The sequence below is a fragment of the Pelodiscus sinensis genome, chromosome 18 (genome assembly GCF_052426305.1).
Source record: "Pelodiscus sinensis isolate ZL-2025 chromosome 18, ASM5242630v1, whole genome shotgun sequence".
Taxonomy (NCBI): Eukaryota; Metazoa; Chordata; order Testudines; family Trionychidae; genus Pelodiscus; species Pelodiscus sinensis.
Genome location: NC_143069.1, coordinates 2,501,505 through 2,519,232, shown reverse-complemented (window position 1 = coordinate 2,519,232; position 17,728 = coordinate 2,501,505). Strand labels below are relative to the sequence as shown.

The 17,728-nt window shown below is 61.8% G+C and overlaps 3 protein-coding genes and 1 long non-coding RNA gene across 10 annotated transcripts; 1 reads left to right on the top strand and 3 right to left on the bottom strand.

Moving 5' to 3' along the window:
• The first annotated feature begins 473 nt into the window (after positions 1-473).
• Positions 474-17,557, top strand: YIF1B (Yip1 interacting factor homolog B, membrane trafficking protein). 5 transcript variants are annotated; one of them, XM_075915516.2, is made up of 11 exons: positions 474-695; positions 1,461-1,690; positions 1,843-1,947; positions 2,577-2,655; positions 10,597-10,654; positions 11,459-11,614; positions 11,945-12,038; positions 12,225-12,376; positions 15,946-16,077; positions 16,667-16,711; positions 17,031-17,557. In XM_075915516.2, the coding sequence occupies exons 1-11, from the start codon at positions 656-658 to the stop codon at positions 17,131-17,133; spliced, it is 1,194 nt and encodes a 397-aa protein (XP_075771631.1). In that variant the 5' UTR covers positions 474-655; the 3' UTR covers positions 17,134-17,557. The 5 variants fall into 5 exon arrangements, with proteins under 5 accessions (XP_075771631.1, XP_075771632.1, XP_075771633.1 ...); XM_075915517.2 differs by having other exon boundaries at positions 476-695; positions 16,667-16,739; XM_075915518.2 differs by lacking the exon at positions 15,946-16,077 and having other exon boundaries at positions 477-695.
• On the bottom strand, positions 3,150-9,635 carry LOC112545935 (uncharacterized). 3 transcript variants are annotated; one of them, XM_075915515.2, is made up of 2 exons: positions 3,953-9,635; positions 3,150-3,532 (listed from the first exon to the last, which is right to left on the bottom strand). In XM_075915515.2, exon 1 carries the CDS (start codon positions 9,194-9,196, stop codon positions 7,655-7,657), a length of 1,542 nt encoding a protein of 513 aa, XP_075771630.2. In that variant the 5' UTR covers positions 9,197-9,635; the 3' UTR covers positions 3,150-3,532; positions 3,953-7,654. The 3 variants fall into 3 exon arrangements, with proteins under 3 accessions (XP_075771630.2, XP_025040841.3, XP_025040843.3); XM_025185056.3 differs by having other exon boundaries at positions 3,150-4,187; positions 6,624-9,635; XM_025185058.3 differs by having other exon boundaries at positions 6,624-9,635.
• On the bottom strand, positions 3,150-9,766 carry LOC142818210 (uncharacterized). The gene is made up of 2 exons (XR_012898945.2): positions 9,633-9,766; positions 3,150-6,684 (listed from the first exon to the last, which is right to left on the bottom strand). It is a non-coding gene; the product is annotated as an uncharacterized LOC142818210 (long non-coding RNA).
• On the bottom strand, positions 13,166-14,753 carry C18H19orf33 (chromosome 18 C19orf33 homolog). The gene is made up of 4 exons (XM_075915524.2): positions 14,593-14,753; positions 14,326-14,387; positions 13,932-14,003; positions 13,166-13,481 (listed from the first exon to the last, which is right to left on the bottom strand). Exons 1-4 carry the CDS (start codon positions 14,612-14,614, stop codon positions 13,368-13,370), a joined length of 270 nt encoding a protein of 89 aa, XP_075771639.2. The 5' UTR covers positions 14,615-14,753; the 3' UTR covers positions 13,166-13,367.
• Positions 17,558-17,728: the final 171 nt, after the last annotated feature.

Sequence of the window (17,728 nt, the reverse complement as noted above, 5' to 3'; positions counted from 1 at the left end):
ATGCCTTGCTCCATGGAGTGACCTGTGCCGTGGCTGGCGGGGCAATCCCAGCATGCCTTGCTCCATGGAGTGACCTGTGCCGTGGCTGGGGGGGGCAATCCCAGCATGCCTTGCTCCATGGAGTGACCTGTGCCGTGGCTGGGGGGGCAATCCCAGCATGCCTTGCTCCATGGAGTGACCTGTGCCGTGGCTGGGGGGGGAATCCCAGCATGCCTTGCTCCATGGAGTGACCTGTGCTGTGGCTGGGGGGGGGAGGGCAATCCCAGCGCGCCTGGGCCTACAGCAATGGGCAAAGCCTGAGCGAGAGGCTCCGGTCGCCATTTTGGAAACGGGCAGCGCGCGACGACCAACACGTGACTGCCCCGCAGACGCCATCTTGGGCAGGGAGACAGAGAGAGACCCTTCCGGTCGCCCGGCGTCATGTGACGTGCGTTGCCACGTGACACCCCCGGCTTCCGGCGCATTGTCTGACGTACGCGCTGCGATGCGGCGCGCCGAGCAACGAGACCCCCCCCCCTCCACGCCTATTGCTCAATCAGCGGGCCCGCCGGCCGGCACGTGACGCTCATGACCGACCGCTGATTGGTCGGTTGCCCCTGAGTGGGCGGGGCGACTGTTAAAGCGGCAGAGCGCCCGGCCTCAGGAGCGGAGCGGGATGGACCCGGACGGCGGCTCCGGCGGGGGGCTCAGGCAGCGTCAGTGCGGGGCGGGGCCGTGGGGGGAGAGGCTGGGGGCGGGGCAGTAGGGCTGGGGTCATGGGGAAGGGGCGGGGCAGTAGGGGCGGGGTCATGGGGAAGGGGCGGGGCAGTAGGGGCGGGGTCATGGGGAAGGGGCAGGGCCATGGGGAAGGGGCGGGGCAGTAGGGGCGGGGTCATGGGGAAGGGGTGGGGCCATGGGGAAGGGGTGGGGCAGTAGAGGTGGGGTCGTGGGGAGAGAGGGCGGGGCCATGGGGAAGGGGTGGGGCAGTAGGGCTGGGGTCATGGGGAAGGGGCGGGGCCATGGGGAAGGGGCGGGGCAGTAGGGGCGGGGTCATGGGGAGAGAGGGCGGGGCCATGGGGAAGGGGTGGGGCAGTAGGGGTGGGGTCATGGGGAGAGGGGGTGGGGCCATGGGGAAGGGGTGGGGCAGTAGAGGTGGGGTCGTGGGGAGAGGGGGTGGGGCCATGGGGAAGGGGTGGGGCAGTAGGGGTGGGGTCATGGGGAGAGGGGGCGGGGCCATGGGGAAGGGGTGGGGCAGTAGAGGTGGGGTCGTGGGGAGAGGGGGTGGGGCCATGGGGAAGGGGTGGGGCAGTAGAGGTGGGGTCGTGGGGAGAGGGGGTGGGGTCATGGGGAAGGGGCGGGGCAGTAGAGGTGGGTCGTGGGGAGAGAGGGCGGGGCCATGGGGAAAGGGCAGGGTTGGAGGAGAGGTGGTTGGGGGGGGAGTTCCATTGCCCCCACTCACTTGCTGTCTCTCCTTCCCACAGCCTCCAAGCGCCGGCTGCCAGCCGCCTCCTCCAGCATGGCCGATCCTCATCAGCTCTTCGATGACACCAGCTCCAGCAGCACCCCGGCGGGCAGGGGCTACAGTGCCCAGCAGCCCCCCACTGTCGGCTACCCCACACAGGGCTCTTTCCTGGCCGAGCCCATGTCCAACTTCGCCATGGCCTACGGCAGCACCCTGGCCAGCCAGGGCAAGGAGATTGTGGACAAGAATGTGAGTATAGCGCCGGGGGTGAGGAGCTGGGGGGAGAAACCCACCCCCCCCCCCCCCAGTGGCTGCTTTTCTCCAACCCTGTCCTGCCCTCTGCACTGCTGCTGTAACCCAGGCCTGAGTGCGTGTCCTGAGCTGCTTTCTCCTTCTTGCAGATTGACCGCTTCATCCCGGTGACCAAGCTGAAATATTACTTTGCTGTGGACACTGTCTACGTGGGCAAAAAGTTGGGGCTGCTTCTCTTCCCCTTCATGCACCAGGTGAGCCCCAAAAGGCTGCACCTGGCCTTGCTCAGTAACTGGTGCCAGGCCCTTGTTCCGGATCAGGTTGGGGAATGGGTGTTGCAAACGGCTCTTTGGTCTGAAACCCCTAAATGGAGGGTTAGCGTTTCCCCCTCCAAAGTGCCACTGCTCACACGTGAGTGCAGGCAGCTCCTCAGTCTGACTGGGGCCCCAAAGCTCTGCCTGGGGGGGGGGCCTCCCTGCAGTCATATCCCCTGCATGCACAGGGCGCTGCCTGTTATCCCAGCGAGGGTCTGGGTTCTCTCCACTCCATGGAGCGGCTGGAGCTGGTATGGGGAGCGCTCTCCGGGTAGCCTGTCTGACTCCACAGGGTCCATGCTGCAGCCTCTTACAGCCGCTCTGCTGTAGGGGGATGCTAGTGGCAGGGCTCAGGGCAGAGCAGCGCCCCCAGACCTGCTCACCTCAGAAGGGACTCTCCAGTGCAGGGTGCCAGCTTAGTGCTAAACCAGGCTGGCGGCTCCCTTGCGAGCTTGTCCCATGAGGCTGGTTTGGGAGGAGGGGCACCAAGCCGAGACGGCCCTCCCTGGCCAGCACGCCCTTCCTGGCTCTGCAGCAGCCGGGTGTCTGACGGGGGTGTCTCTTGGCAGGACTGGCAGGTGCAATACCAGCAGGACAGGCCTGTAGCGCCGCGGTTTGACATCAACGCCCCGGATCTGTACATTCCAGGTACCTCGCTGGGCAGCACGTCCTGCTCTGGTTTGACCCCCTGAGCGCCACAGGGCCTAGCTATGCAGATTGCCGCACTGGGTGGTGTGGCCTGTCTTTTGGGGTGCTTGGCCAAGGAACAGAAGTCTGACACTGTGCAGGTTCAGGCACAAGGCCTGTTATTACGCACAGCTGGGGGAGTGTCACTTCGCTTATTAGGCTCAGTGAGACTGCCAAGCAATTGGCAGATATGGAATCCCTATCTCAGGAAATATTTAAGAGCAGGTTAGATAAATGTCTATCAGGGATGGTCTAGACAGTATTTGGTCCTGACATGAGGGCAGGGGACTGGACTCGATGACCTCTCAAGGTCCCTTCCAGTCCTAGTATTCTATGATTATATTGGGCGCTGATGAGCAGAGAGATGCTACGGGGTGGGTGTTCCCAAGCCCCTGGACAGGTTCTAGCAGCAAGACAGAATGAGCACTGTTGGAAATGTAAATATGGACACTGTATACATCCAAACAGGAGGGTTTATTACGCACAGCGCTGATGGAGTGTCACCCTGCTGCTTAGGCTCAGTGGACACTACTAAGCAATTGATTACAATAGATTATATAGGGGACCAATGGGCAGAGAGAAACGATGGGGTGGGAGTTCCCAAACCCCTGGATAGATCTTAGCAGCAAGACAAATGAGCACAATAAGCAAGTAGTCTAAGAGATTACATAGTAGCTCCGCCCATAGCTCAGTTAACATATTTGTTAAAACACAAGTATCCCCCCTCCTTGCCCCGAAAATTGCTGTGCCATGCATAAGCTACATTTCGATTGGGATCCATAGAAGTGATGATGGCGCTTTCCCGACAGGTGCAGTTCATAGGTGCTTTTCTGGGGGTCTAAAACAAAAGACAGTGTAAGGTACACAGCAAAGCAGTTGTTTATAATATTATTCTGGTATGTCTGCTAGCCGGAACTGCCAGGGAGGGGTGAACTTGGGATCTGGGGGGGGGGTGTTATCGCCTAGTGATGTGCTAGGCCTTGGGAAGGCAGTTGTTGTTTTTTTTCCCATACCAGTTGGCAGACTGAGGCCCCTTTCAGGGCCTTGGCCTTGTGTGTGGAAAACTCATGATAAGGGTGTTCAGTTATTCCTCCCCACATAATGTTATGGCACTTCAGCTCCTTCCATTTGTGATAAACAGGCGGGGTTGTTTTCCTGTGTTTTTCCTGCTTCCCTAGAGCTATCTAGGCCTCATGCCTCTGTCCAGCCTGGGCCTATGCGGAAAAGCTTAACCAGAGTCTGTGGTTCAGAATCTTACCTACATATCAATGGGCTATTTGCTATTTTATCCCTTCAAGCACAATAAACCAATAGTCTAAAAGATTCCATGCATGCCCCGCCCATGGCTCAGGTTCACATGTTTGCTAGTACACAGCTGTTACTCCTCCGGTTCTCCTCTTGCAGGAAGTAGGTTAAGTCCCGATTTCAGGTCCTTAGAAATGACAGGTGGCACCTCCCAGTCAGGTTTGCCCTCAGGTACATTCCTAGAGGGTCTTAAAGCAAAGAGAACAGTGAACAGCACCCAGCATAGACTATCGATGCTTCCCTCTGAACTCGGATTGGCATCTGTGAGGGGCGGATAGCCTCACTCCTGCTGCCACGTTAGCCCTCTCCCTGACCCCTGGTTGGTATACGGAGAATACACCGTTCTCTCTCCCAGACTTCGAGGCCCCTCTCAGTGAGTTATGTGCCTATAATTCATGATAAGCCCCCGATTGCTGCTCTCCATCTGGGGTTGTGCTGAGACAATCTTCTTTGTTTAACTGGGCATAAAACAAGCAGTTTCCTGCTTATCTTAACTTTCCTTCAGCCGTGTTTTGTCCATTGATCGCTAGGTCTCAGGCTCGGACCAGGCCCGTCCACTTTGGGCATATGTGAAAGATTCTTAACAAAGTCTGGAGTCAGAATCTTACATACATCGCATTAGGATCTTGGCCCTCCAGTCCCCCCTTTGACCCTAGGGTTCCCTAACCCGCCTGGTCAAATACAACCATTCTGACGTTTTCAGCTTACTTTGGAAGCGCCGGTAAAGCACCAACACCAGCAGGAATGTCTGGTTGGACACTCCCCACAGAATTGCACCCAGATCCATCCCCACAAGATTTCATCACCGGAGATGGCATTGCCCATAATCATTGTTTTAACTTCCGCCGCCTGGTTCAATGCCTTTGAATATTTGGCATCGGCTTGGTCCACGGTCTCCCCTATCTGAGTGTACCTCAGACGGCCTACCCCAGTGTGTCTGGGCCTCGGCCACCAGCTCCTCAATCTTCACCTGCAGGGCCCGAAGCCCCCCCTCTTGGTATTAACTGCCGTAGTGCCATTCCGGATCCCACGTTCGGTTACCCGTCATTGGCGGAGCACGGTAGAGCCGCGTCCCGCCAACGGCCAGGGTTGCCCCTCGAGGGACCGTCATGCACACGGATGGGTGTGTCGAGGGGCAGGGCTTTCCGTTTAGCTCAATGGAGCGGTTCTGGGCAGTCACACCAGTAGGGACCGTTGATCTGGACCAGCTTCTCTGTGACAGCCACCTCGTACCGGGACCGATTCGTTAGAGTATTACGTGGGCATGCACACAAGATTTCTCTATCGGAGCGGGTGCAGCACTCGCTGGTGTACAATGCTTTCCCAGCAGCCTCGGCATACGCGATGCCTCCTCTGTTAGTGACGTGACCCCCTCTCCACGCTGACAGGGAGGTTACCATTCTAGCTTGGTGCGGGTTAGGGATGCCCAGAGGCACTAGGAGGTTAAAGATTATGCTGTGACTTGTCTAGACTGGTCTTTGGACCCTCATTGATTCTCTGTGTCCCCACTCCCTTGGAGGGGAACTGGGGAGATGGGGCCCTAATACTTTCATGAGGGCTGTGGTGGACCCGGCTATCCAGGGGGTCTGTTATAATTCCCTGTGTGCTAACAGCCAATGTCTGTCCTGTTCTCCAATAATTTTCCTCCAAGTCCTTTGTTTTTGTACCATTTATTAACAAATTGGTTAATCTTTGACCCAAATATTTTGTGATGTCCAGTGAGGTGGATACAGAGTTTGACAGGTCGTTTAAGCTGTCGAGGAGTATCCGACTGCCTTTCTCAGTATCCAGTCCTCCCCGAGCATTAGATAGCACAGCGTCTGCCAGGCTTGATTCGATTCGGTTTCTCTTTTTAGCTATGTGTGCTACGGCATAGGCGTTGCCAACAGAATTACCTGCACGGAACCACCCCGCAGTCGTGTCCATGAGTCCCCGTTTCTGTCTAGTTACCTTTAAAGGTAATTTGGATACTAGTCATATTAATTGTAGACACTGTCCCTCTGAGAGGGCTGCAACATGGTTTGATAGTGACTTTCATTATAGGTGGGGAGTCTCTGCAATTTCATGTTTCCTTCCAAAGGCTCCCAAAAATTCTATAGTCTCTGGCACTTGGCACCAGGGAGTAACGGGGCAGTCGGCTGTTACTGAAATCGTGATGTTACGAGTCTACCTGAAAATCCGTGTATGATTTTATTTGAATTTTCTTATGTTCCGCCTGCCCCTGCCCTGCCCCTGCCCTATCTGTGGTCCTACCCCTATCTCTGGCCAGGCCTTTTTGATGGTTAATGCGCGTGTTTTGCAAAAGCGAAGCATTTCTTTAGTACGGCAGTTAAATTAATGGAGATTGCCTATCTCCTAGAACTGGAGGGGATCTTGAAAGGTCATCGAGTTCAGTCCCCTGCCTTCACAGCAGGACCAAGTACCATCCCTGACAAATTTTTGTCCCAGATCCCTAAATGGCCTCCTTGAGGATTGAACTCACAACCCTCGGTTTAGCAGGCCAATGCTCAAACCACTGAGTTACCCCTCCCCCAAAAAGTTAAAGCGGAGCAAGCCCGGTGGAGGGGGTTAGTGACCCATTCCCAGTCCTCCCTTTCACACGGCACCCTCCTTGCATCCTTCACCATAATCCACAGGGCCAGCGCGGGGCCTCACGGTCACCCATCAGTCCTTCTTCTTGTTCACCTGTGGAGACATTGTTAGCACTCGCGGGCGCTGGTTCAAACAGTGTTAACCGATTTTGGTGCCTCCAAGACGGTCCCATCTTTCCCCCACCCTTCACACACGTGTTAGTGGTCAAAAGGACCCGCATGGGGCCTTGCCACTTCGGTTTTAGAATTCCTCTAACCTCTGGGTCAACGGGACACGTTACCAGATCCCCGACCTTAAATGCAGGTTTGTCCAGAGTGCTGCTATCGTCCAGCTGGGCTTGGTTTCCCTTTACTTGGTGGTATAATTCCTTTAACTCTTTGTCTAACACTTTAATGTAGTTCTGCGAAGGGCCCTGACCCGTCGGCTGGTAGGACCACACCGCTAGGCATTCTCATTAATTCAAGGGGCATTAACTGAGTCAGCCTGTTAGGTCTGTGGTCTCCAGCACCGCGTTCGTTAATGCTGCTTTCAGTGTCCCGGTTTTAGCAAGCTGAGGATGATGGCAGGGTTTTCCACAATCGGGTGAGCCTTTCGGGTCACCCTGTAAAGGTGAGTATAGTCTATAGTTAACCTCCAGGTCCCGTCCGGCTTCCGAACGGGCCGTTATCAGGGAGTTAGCGGTAGAGACGGTTTTCGGATGGCTGTTCCTGCTTGGACCCTCCAGTCCATTCAGCGCTGCTGGCTCTGGGATTGATCACTCCTCCGAGCTCCTTAAGGAGATCTGTGCCGCAAATTGTGTCCCCTTGCTCGGGGCAAACCCAGATTTGACTTACTGTGATCATGTCATCAAATTCTATTTCTACTGGCTGGCTTAGGGTTGCTCTTAACCTTCCCCCTCCCGCCCCTTCCATCCATATGGTTTGACGGATCGGGGGAGGTCTTGGCCGGTTATTAATACCGAGGCTCCCGTATCTAATAACACTTTGCACGACCGGCCCCCTGTTCCTGTGTTCAGAAACATCCTTGGGTCGCCTACGGTCCCAGCCACGGAGGCTGCTATGTCCTATTTGCCAGCCAGGAGTTTGAGCAGCTCCTGGATCTGTTTAGTCTGTTCCTGCTCTTGGGGGTTTGGTTTATTGGTCTTATTTAGCTTGCTTGGCCACTGGCCTTCCCTACCCCTGTGACCATTTCTCTTGCAGTTGCTGCACATTTTAGTTTTCATCCTGTCCTTGCAGTCCCGTGCCAGATGTCCTGGCTTGTCACAGGTGTAACAAGTAGCGGTTCCGACTGCATGGACCGCCACCGCCTCCTCGGAGGCGAGGGTCGCCGCTGCCTTTTTCTTCCTGTTCTCTAGATCTGCGGCCCACTTCATCACGGCCGAGAACGAATCTCCAACCGAGAGGCCTAAGGCCAGGACTGCTTGGTGATCCGCAGACAACCCTTCCTTTAGGATTTGGAGAAACACGTCGTGGTCTCGGGATGTTATGTTGTCCAGGCCTGAATAAGAGCGGAATGCATTCCACTTCTTCTCGGCATAGGACATGGCCGACTCCCCTTTCTGTTGGGTCACTGATTGCAAGGCCCCCCAGTTGGTGGCTTGAGCTCCCAGAACTGTGGAAAGCGCAGCCCTGAATTCAGCTACGCTGCCGGAGTCTGGGTTCGGGGATGACTCTTGATCAGGGGCCACTCCCGCGGGTCTGGGGTCATGTTCCTCGGCCCAGCGCCCGCTTTTCCATCTATTGGCCAAATTGTCCCACACGTCTCTGGGACACTTGCACTTGGCCAGGATGTGAACATCCTTCTTACGCAGGCCGTGCAATTCAGTCAGGCCGTCCAGTTTGTCCCAGAACTCCATGTTTTTGTTATCGCGTTGAAGTTCGGGCAGAAAGGACAGCAGTGCCTGTTTCTCCTGTGGGGTAAAGGGGCGGTAGGTCTGGGGGGTTTCCATCCGGAATCCCCACGCTGGCTCCCCCTCCTCGTTAATATTTCTGAGCCTTCTTAGCTGCGTTTGAATTAGGGCCACATGTTGGACGTGATCATCTGGGGCGACTGGTCCCTGTGGCCACCCTCCATCAGCCCTGGCAGTGCCCGGATCTGGCCCTTGAGGTGCTGGTCCATACGGGGACGTGTATGGAGGGGGTTCTAGCCCGTCTCCTTTGTCCCTCACTGCCAGATCCCCCCACGGGTAAGCTACCGGTGGTGCGGTTGGCTGGCAAGTGCCGACGGGGAGCTCGCCCTCTTCTGATCTAGGGGTGGGCCCTTGGCCTTGTAGCTTTGATTCTCCTGCTTTGGGATCCTGCCTGCCTGCCTCACAGCTACTCCTGGTGGAGGGGGGTTTATCGCTCCGAGAAAGGGCTTTGTCTCGTAGCGCCTCGTTTTCAGATTTTAAAGCTTCAATTTCCTTTTCTTTCATAGCGAGGATATCCAATAGTATTATCACCGCTTTGTCTGCTTTCTTCACTTTCTGGTCGTTCCACCATTTCACCAACTCTTCTTCAGACCTGGCTGCAGCGTAATTTGCCTTAACGGCCGCCTGCCGGGTTTTTACATATTTATGTTCTAAGTATTCCTGTGGGGTGACTTTCACCTCCCCCTTGGATGCCATGGCTTTTGATCACCACAACTCCTGACCGTACTGGGGATGTGTGTGGTCTCGAGTCACACCATCGCTGGCCTTACTGGGGACTCGTACCATTCGAGGGTATATACTTCACATGCCTGGAGGGGGGGCGCTCCGTCAGGACGTGCAATAAGGAAGCAGGGCCACCCGTTTGCACTGCCTGCCGCTCGCGTACCCAGCCAGTCCTGGGCTTAGCTCACAGCCAGTTACTGGCTAGTCGCTTGTCCAGATCCTCCGTAACACACCCCTTAGTTTAACAGCTCGGCCCCCTCCCCAGTGGTACCCCTTCTACCTCTATGCTCGGATCACACGTGTCTAGGTTCCTTTGTTTGAACTCTGAAAAGCGGAGGCAAGATGTGTCCGAAGGGGACGAGAGACTCCGATCCCTAGCCTAATGAGGTGGTAAATTAAACGTACTCACCTCTCTTTGGATGTCGGTCTCTGGCTCCCAAGTAGCTCACATGCTTGCATCCCCTCCCCGTGGCCAACTGAAGGAACAGAAGTTCGACACCGTGTAAATCCAAGCAGGCGGGTTTATTATGCACAGCGCTGGTGCAGTGGATTATATCGGGCGGGGCGGGGAGACGGGAGTTCCCAAGCCCCTGGATAGGTCCTTGTAGCCAGACAAAATGAGCACAACAAGCCAATAGTCTACAAGATTCCATGCATGCCCCGCCCAGGGCTCAGGTTCACCTTTGCTAGTACACAGCTGTTACTCAAGTTCTCTGGCAGGAAGTAGCTTAAGTCCTGATTTCAGGTGCGTTCCTAGGGGGTCTTAAAGAGACCAGTGAACAGTACCCAGCTGTGGCAGTTGTGTAGAGCTTATCAGTGCGTCCCTCTGAACTCGGATTGGCATCTCTGAGGGGCGGATAGCGTCTCCTGCTGCCATGTTAGCCCTCTCCCTGAACCCTGGCTGGTATTCGGGGAGGATACACTGTTATCTCTCCCAGACTTCGAGACCTCTCTGTGAGTTATGTGCCTATGTAACTCACGATAAGCCCCCAGTTACTGCTCTGCACCTGGGGTTGTGCTGACTCCTTGTCTTATGCCTCGGTAAACAAAGAAGGCTGTTTCCTGCTTATCTTAACTTTCCTTCAGCCGTGTTTTGTCCATTGTTCGCTAGGTCTCAGGCTCGGATCAGGCCCGTCCAGTTTGGGCGTACGTGAGAGATTAACAGAGACTGTGGTCAGAATCTTACATACGCAGTCTTAGGACCGTGGCCCTGCACTCACAGGAGGAAGCTGAGTGGCCTAGCCACAGTGTGGGAATAACTCGGTGGTGGGAGTCACGCCCCTCCTGTGTTTCCTCTCAGCTCTGCTAGGAGCCCAGGTCAGCACCTCGCCTGCGTCCAGGCAGGTGACTCTGCTTGTCTCTTTCCTTCGCAGTCATGGCTTTCATCACCTACCTCCTGGTGGCGGGCTTAGCACTGGGAACCCAGAACAGGTGAGGAGGCTGCTAGCTGGGGTCTGCGCTCCCCGGGGGCCAGGGGCGCAGCAGCCTTGTGTTGGGGGATGGCGTCTCAGTGTCTAATCTGCGTGTCTGGCCTTTGTTTGGAAGGCGAGTGCAAGTTTTGGGTTCATAAAACACTCAGTGATGGGGGGCTCCCTTCCCGAGCCGTTCCCTGTGCCCAGACGTTGGGTGTTGTCAGGGGGGCTGTCTCCCTTTCGCCCCCTGCGCCGTACGTGGCGGCAAGGGCGTATGGGAGCGTTTAAAGAGCACAGGCTCAGCGAACCAGTCTCGTGACAAAGGGGGATGCTGCGTACATTCTCCCTGGAGGCGCCAGTCCCAAGGCCGTGCGGGGGCCGCGTACTGGCACAAGTTGCCTTTAGCAATGTCGGTCAGGGCCACGGTGGGCGCTTAGTTCTCGTGGGCGTCTCCTCGTTCCCAGAAGCTGGGAATGGGCAGCAGGGGGTGGTCTGACGCAGATGGGCCGTTCTGATGCTCTCGTGGGCCCAGGGTAAAACTGGGGCCTGGTGAGCTCAGGCGGGAGAATCCATGGGAGTGGGGGAGCGGGGGGGGGGCACAGCCTGAACCAGCCCCCCCCCCATCTCCAGGGCCTCAATTGGAAAGCCCGGAGGAGCCAGTTCAGGGCCGGGGCTCCCTGCAGCTCTCTGTGGCCAGAGGGAAGGGGGCTGGGGGGGAAACTTGGCCCTGTTCCTGGTCCATGGGCTGCCCTGGGGGCTGGGTGGGAGGGACTGGAGGTCCTGCTGGGGCCCTCTGACCCTCCTCCCGGCTGTGCGGCTGTAGGTTTTCTCCCGACCTGCTGGGCTTGCAGGCTAGCTCGGCCCTGGCCTGGCTGATTGTGGAGGTGCTGGCCGTCCTGCTCAGCCTCTACCTGGTGACTGTGAACACAGACCTCACCACCATCGACCTCGTCGCCTTCTCGGGGTACAAGTACGTCGGGTGAGTGCCCCCCCTTCCCCCTGCCAACCAGCCTGCAGCTGCAGCCACCGGGCTTGAGCGGGGGCCGCTCCCGCCAGTGCACGGAGGCGGGGGGGTTCTCTGGAGCATGCTCTGGCGCAGTCAGGCCGGGCCATGGGCAGAGTTAAGGGGATGTGACGTGCGTGGCTCCGGATCCCTGTCCAATGGGATTAGTGCCAGGGGCAAATGTAGGGGAGTGTCCCATGTCCCATAAGTGACCAGCATGGGCAATGGAGAGCCAGGAGTGCGTGTGCTGTCTGCGGGCAGGGCTTGCTGCCCCCCCCAACTCACCTCCTGCCTCTCCCATGGCAGGATGATTGTTGGCGTCGTGTCGGGCCTGCTCTTCGGCAAGACCGGCTACTACCTGCTGCTCAGCTGGTGCTGCCTCGCCATCTTCGTCTTCATGGTAAGGGCGGGGGCTGTGGGGCTGGGCCGTGGGGGAGCAGCATCTCCCCCGCCTGCCCTGCACTGAGCCAGGAGCGGACCTGGTGCCAGGACCCTGGCGGGTGGGGAAACGGCAGCAGGAGGCGCCCGGTGGTTGTGGGCAGCTGCCGCCCGGCCCGGGCCCAACACTCTCCCCTCTTCCCCCCAGATCCGGACACTGCGGCTGAAGATCCTGTCGGAGGCGGCGGCCGAGGGCGTGCTGGTGCGGGGCGCCAAGAACCAGCTGCGCATGTACCTCACCATGGCCATCGCTGCCCTGCAGCCGCTCTTCATGTACTGGCTGACGTTCCACCTCGTCAGGTGACGGCCCCCCGCCCCGGAGCTCCCCTGCGGCCCCAGCCAGGCGGCCGGCGGGCGCGAAACAAGGCTGCCTCCGCTCCAGCTCAGCCGGCGTCCCTGGGCTAGGATTCGGGGGGAGGGAGAGGGGTCGTGTGGGGTGCATTTGCCTTTCCTTGCTGATCAGAAAGAGGCTCTGGGGGGTTGCTCAGGCAGCCACGGCTCATCTGGCCTCACGTGCCACCTCCTGCCATTCTGGCTAAGGCCTGGGCAGGCCCCGTGGCTCCCCCTCTCGCTCGCCACCCTCCCCCTCTCGTGTGCATGCCTGCCTGTTGGTTTCTGAGCATCGCTGCTGCTGGGGCGTGGCCTTGTGCCCGGGGGTGCCTGCATGCAGCCTAGAGCCCCCCCCACCCACCCATCTGTACCCCCAAGCCAATAAACAGCATCCAGGGCAGCTCCGTGTGCTGACTTCACTGGGGCTGTGTGCTGTGCGGGGGGGGGGGGGCTTTGCACGTAGCCAGTGGTGGGGCCCCCCAGGGAGCTGCCGCAGCACCTGCCCCGTGCGCTGTCCACGCTGGTTCAGCCTGCGGCTGCTGCACCCCTCACGACTGCGCTCTGGTCCTAGCGGGCAGGGCCTGGCTCACACCCGAAGTAGGAGCTGCCTCCCCCCAGGGCCACCTGCCACGCTGCTCCCTTCCCCGGGGTGGGGCCAGCCCTGCAGGAGCCTGTTCTGTGGGTCAGGCCACGCCTAGGGCAGGCTAATCCCCCCCACACACACACGCACACACATACCACAGCAGCTGCCAGGCGTGCTCAGACTCACCCTTGTTTATTTCAAATCAAGGCTCCAAAGGGCAGGTTTAAGCTGGAAAGATAACGGGGCCGGGTGCAGCTGCCCAGGCAGGCCCTGGCTGCGCAGCCGCTCCCCTCCGGGCTGGGTCCGATGCTGCACTGGGGCCCAGGCCTGAGGCCAGGGGTGCGGCTGGGCGAGGCCGGGCTGGGCCTGGCGCTGGTCTCAATGGCTCTTGGTCTCTTTCTTCTTCTTGTCCTTGGACTTCTCCTTACACTTGTCCTTGGGCTTCTTCTCCTTTGGCTTCTTCTTCTTGTGCTCGTGGCCAGCGCTGTGGGCCTGGAGGGGGGTGCAGCGGCAGGGAGGGGTAAGGGCCCCAGCTGCCATGAGGCAGCTACTCCCCGCCGCACATCCCCCCCCCCCCCCCAACTGCATTCACCCACTAGAGCCAGCAGGATCCTGCCCTCCTGGGGAGCCGTTATGGGGGGGGGCTGCATAACCAGGGACAGGACCCGGGCTCTTGTGCAGGGGCTGCCGGCCAGTTCCCTCCCAGCAAGAAGAGGGTGGGGGCTGTGTCTGCGGGGGATGCCCCAGATGGGAAACACACGCCCCCCTTCCCCTGGCAGGGGCAGAACCCAGGAGTCCTGGCTCAGTCTCCCCCCACCCCCAGGCAGGCCGCTGGGGGAAATGGCCTGGCAGGAGCCCAGTCCACGGCACCTCCAGAGCTGCAGGTGCTGGGGGCCAGGCTGGGCAGCTGCGCTCTCCGCCCGGCCCCTCGGCTGCCCCTACCTTTCCGTGGTGATCCCCATCGCTCTCCGAGGAGCTGCTGCTGCTGGAGTCAGAGGAGCATCCGTGCCCGTCCTGCGGGAGAGGAGACAGCACTGCCGGGGGGCCCCAACCGCAGCCTGGCCCCCCCCATCCTAATCGCAGCCCCCCCCCCCCCCCCCAGGCACAGCAAGGCCAGCGCTGCCTGTGGGGCTCCGGGCCCGGCGGCAGAGGGGGATACCTGGAGCAGATGCGCCCCCCCCCCCCCCCAGCCACAGAGCAGCAGTGTCCCCAGCTCCAGCCTCCTAGCAGCGCTGGGGCCCAGCCTGCCCCCCCCCCCCCACCCCAGGCTCCTAGCAGCGCTGGGGCCCAGCCTGCTCCCCCCCCACCCCAGGCTCCTACTCCAGCCGCTCCTCACCTTGTGCTTGGCAGGGTGCCCCCCTTTCTTCTCCGTCTGGTGCTTGGGGTCTGAGCCGACCGCTGTGGGGCAGAGGGGGGTTAGGGCTGCAGGCCCCCTGCCTGGCAGAACAAGGGGGAGGCGCGCCCGTGCGTGCGGGGTGGGGGCTGCCCGGGGGAGCCTCACTCCATCCGAGACCCCCCCCCCCCCCGGCCGGGCTGGGACCCAGGGGGCCGGGCCGGGCGGCGCAGCGAGCCCAGGGACTGTCGGGGGGGGCGCCCCACTTACCTGCCGTCAGGTCGAAATCCATCCCGCTCCGCGCCCGGCTCCCGCAGCGAGTCGCGCCGGGCCGGGCCGGGCGGGGTTTTATGGGCGGCCTGCAGGGCGGGGCGAGCGAACCTCGTGCCGGGCCGCGCCTGCTCCCCCCCCCCCCCCCCGTTCCGGTGTAACGTTACCGCGGAGCCGGGGCGCGACCCCAGGAGTCCTGGGTCCCCCCCATCTGGGGACAGAACCGGGAGCCCTGCTGTGCTGAGTTGGGGGGCCCGGTGGGACCCCGAAGATGGGCGGGGGGGGGCTCGCACCTGTCCTGGTACCGACCCGGCTGGTGTGTGACCGGGGGGGGGGGGGGGGGCTCCGGCTGGTTCCGCCCCGGCCGTGTTCCGGCGGCGCTAGGACCCAGGGGAGGCGAGACTTGACTCCGGTCCGGGGGCTTCCGAGCCAGAGGCCTCCGCGGCAGCCCCGGCAGCTCCCAGGCGCTGGGTGAGCGGGGCCGGGCCGGGGGGCTGCGGGCGGGAGCCAGGGGCGCGGCAGGGCAGCGGGGGGGGGGCTGGGCTGTGGGGTAGGGGGGGGGGGGGCACTGGCTGGGCTGTGGGGTGGGGCGGGGGGGGGCACTGGCTGGGCTGTGGGGTGGGAGCGGGGGGGGGCGCACTGGCTGGGCTGTAGGGTGGGAGCGGGGGGGGGGGGCACTGGCTGGGCTGGGGTGGGGCGGGGGGGGCACTGGCTGGGCTGTGGGGTGGGAGCGGGGGGGGGCACTGGCTGGGCTGTGGGGTGGGAGCGGGGGGGGGCACTGGCTGGGCTGTGGGGTGGGAGCGGGGGGGGGGCACTGGCTGGGCTGTGGGGTGGGAGCGGGGGGGGGCGCACTGGCTGGGCTGTGGGGTGGGGCGGGGGGGGCACTGGCTGGGCTGTGGGGTGGGAGCGGGGGGGGGGCACTGGCTGGGCTGTGGGGTGGGAGGGGGGGGGGGCACTGGCTGGGCTGGGGTGGGAGCGGGGGGGGGGCAGGGTGGGAGCGGGGGGGGCGCACTGGCTGGGCTGTGGGGTGGGAGCGGGGGGGGGAGCGGGGGGGGGGCACTGGCTGGGCTGTGGGGTGGGAGTGGGGGGGGCACTGGCTGGGCAGGTGTCCCCCCTCCCCCGCGCGTGGGACGCGCTTTGCACCTGTGCTGGGCGCACGGACCCTCCCGCGCACCTGGCGGCCCCGCCCTGGCTTCATCCCCCCCCCCCCCCCCCGCTGGGTCGGGGCGCACCCCCTGCTGGGCTCCAGCCAGAGCCAGCTCCGACCCGCTGGGAAGTGCCCCCCCCCCGCAGCCGCCCCCCCCGGGGGGGGGCTCTGGCCCCTGCTCCCAGCCCCCTCCCTCTCCCCGGCAGGATGGCGTGCGAGCTCTTCCTCCTCTCCTCCCTCTGGTTCCTCTTCCTCATCTTCTGGATGGAGACCATCAGCCTCTGGCTCTTCCTCTGCACCGTGTCCCAGGCCCGGGCCTTCCACCACTGGGGCGGGCGGTGAGTCCCCGGGCCTCGGACCCCCCGGGGAGCTGGTCAGAGAAGGGGGCCCCCGCCAGGACTCCTGGGTTCCTTGCTAGCTCCATCCCCGCCCCCTCTCCCTGCAGACCAGGCTGCCCCCCGCCCCCAGGTGAGGGCCCCGTTCTGCTCCCTGCCCCCCGGGCTCTGTGACTCAGCAGCAGCCTCGCCCTGCAGGCTGGGGCCCAGGCAGGGAGCAGAGCTGGCAAGGGGCCGGGCCGGGAGCGGTTGGCAGGGAACCCAGAGAGACAGAAGCCAGGTGCCTGCCCCGAGATCAGACCCCTCCCTTAGCTGCCCCCGCTCCGGGGATAGCGGGGGGGGGGGGGGGGGGCAGCCAGAGACAGTGAGCCCAGGGGTGGGACAGGGCAGGGGGGAGCCTCAGGCAAGCTGGGTTCAGTAGCCAGGCTGGCTGCTGCGGCCCACGGGCAGCCCCATCTACGGCCAGGGGGGCTCACAGCCCCCCAGGGAGGCCAGGAGGGCTCACAGCCCCCCAGGGAGGCCAGGAGGGCTCACAGCCCCCCAGGGACGCCAGGAGGGGCTGGACCTGCCTGACAGCCTGTTCCCCCCACAGGGTGTTGGTCTCCGACCCCAGCCACGTGCTCTACGTCCTGGTCAGGTGAGCCGCTGCTGCCCCACGGTTGCAGGTACAGAACCAGACCCGGCCTTTGCTCTGGGGCCCCAGGGGAGGGGGAGAGGAGGGGAACTGGCTGGAGCCAGCCCCACAGCAGCTGCCCTGAGCCCCAAGCAGCGCTGACAGCGGCAGCCCCCAGCTGGGTCCAGCGGCAGAGCTGGGCACCTTGGGAGGGAGGGGGAGACCGGGGGCTGCACAGCTGCAGCGAGGAGCCCCTGGCCCACCCGGCTAACGGAGGCCGGGCCTGAGCCAAGTAGGGGCCGTGGGGAGGACCCTCACTGACCCAGGCTCTCTCCCTGCACAGTGCTGGGCCGGGCTGGCTGCAGACCTGCGTGGGGCCCGCCGGCCCGGGAAGAGGAACCGGCCCCAGACCTGTAACAGCAGCCGGCCGGAGGACCCTGGGCTAGCCCAGAGCCAGGAGGCCAGAGGCAGCCTGGGGGGCTAGAGCTCACCCCTGCTGGATGGATCATGGTGGGGCCAGCCGGACGCTGTCCCCTACCCCAGCCAGGCCCACAGCTGGCAGCCAGCACCTGGACAGCTGGGAATTGCTCCCCATCACTGGGTCTGCCTCCCTCCGCTGGGGCTGACAAATCTGGCTGCCGGAGGGCGAGCGGTGGCCTTGCTGCAGGGGGGCAAAGGCAGCAGGACAGAGTGAGGCTCAGGCTACTCCAAGGCCCCTCTGTGCCCTGCCAGCACCAGGAAGCAGCAAGCAAAGGACAAGAGGCCCTGGACCTAGGAGACCAGTCCCCTGCATGGAGGAGGGGACAGAGGCACCCAGGACATGCTGCACCCCTGAGGGATCCCCTCTGAATAAAGAGTTTCAGCCCCATTTGATATAGACTCACCCCCCCTTGCCTGCATGGCAGAGACCCAGAGGTGGCTTTAGGCTCAGGCAGCCTGGAACTGTGCAGCAGAGCTGTGACCGCTAGGCCTAGCTGCTTCTTTCCTGAGGCTGCTGGGCAGAGCTTGGGGGGCAGTTTCCAGGTGAGCAGCCACCCAAGG

Bases quoted from the DNA above. Each gene is read 5' to 3' on its own strand.
- YIF1B (XM_075915516.2), top strand. From the start codon at position 656: ATGGACCCGGACGGCGGCTCCGGCGGGGGGCTCAGGCAGC. The intron at 1,691-1,842 runs GTGAGTATAGCG...TCCTTCTTGCAG, and splicing joins AGGAGATTGTGGACAAGAAT to ATTGACCGCTTCATCCCGGT. The intron at 16,712-17,030 runs GTGAGCCGCTGC...CTCCCTGCACAG, and splicing joins GTGCTCTACGTCCTGGTCAG to TGCTGGGCCGGGCTGGCTGC.
- LOC112545935 (XM_075915515.2), bottom strand. From the start codon at position 9,196: ATGGCATCCAAGGGGGAGGTGAAAGTCACCCCACAGGAATACTTAGAA.
- C18H19orf33 (XM_075915524.2), bottom strand. From the start codon at position 14,614: ATGGATTTCGACCTGACGGCAG. The intron at 14,004-14,325 runs GTGAGGAGCGGC...CCTCTCCCGCAG, and splicing joins GGCACCCTGCCAAGCACAAG to GACGGGCACGGATGCTCCTC. The intron at 13,482-13,931 runs GTAGGGGCAGCC...ACCCCCCTCCAG, and splicing joins ATGGGGATCACCACGGAAAG to GCCCACAGCGCTGGCCACGA.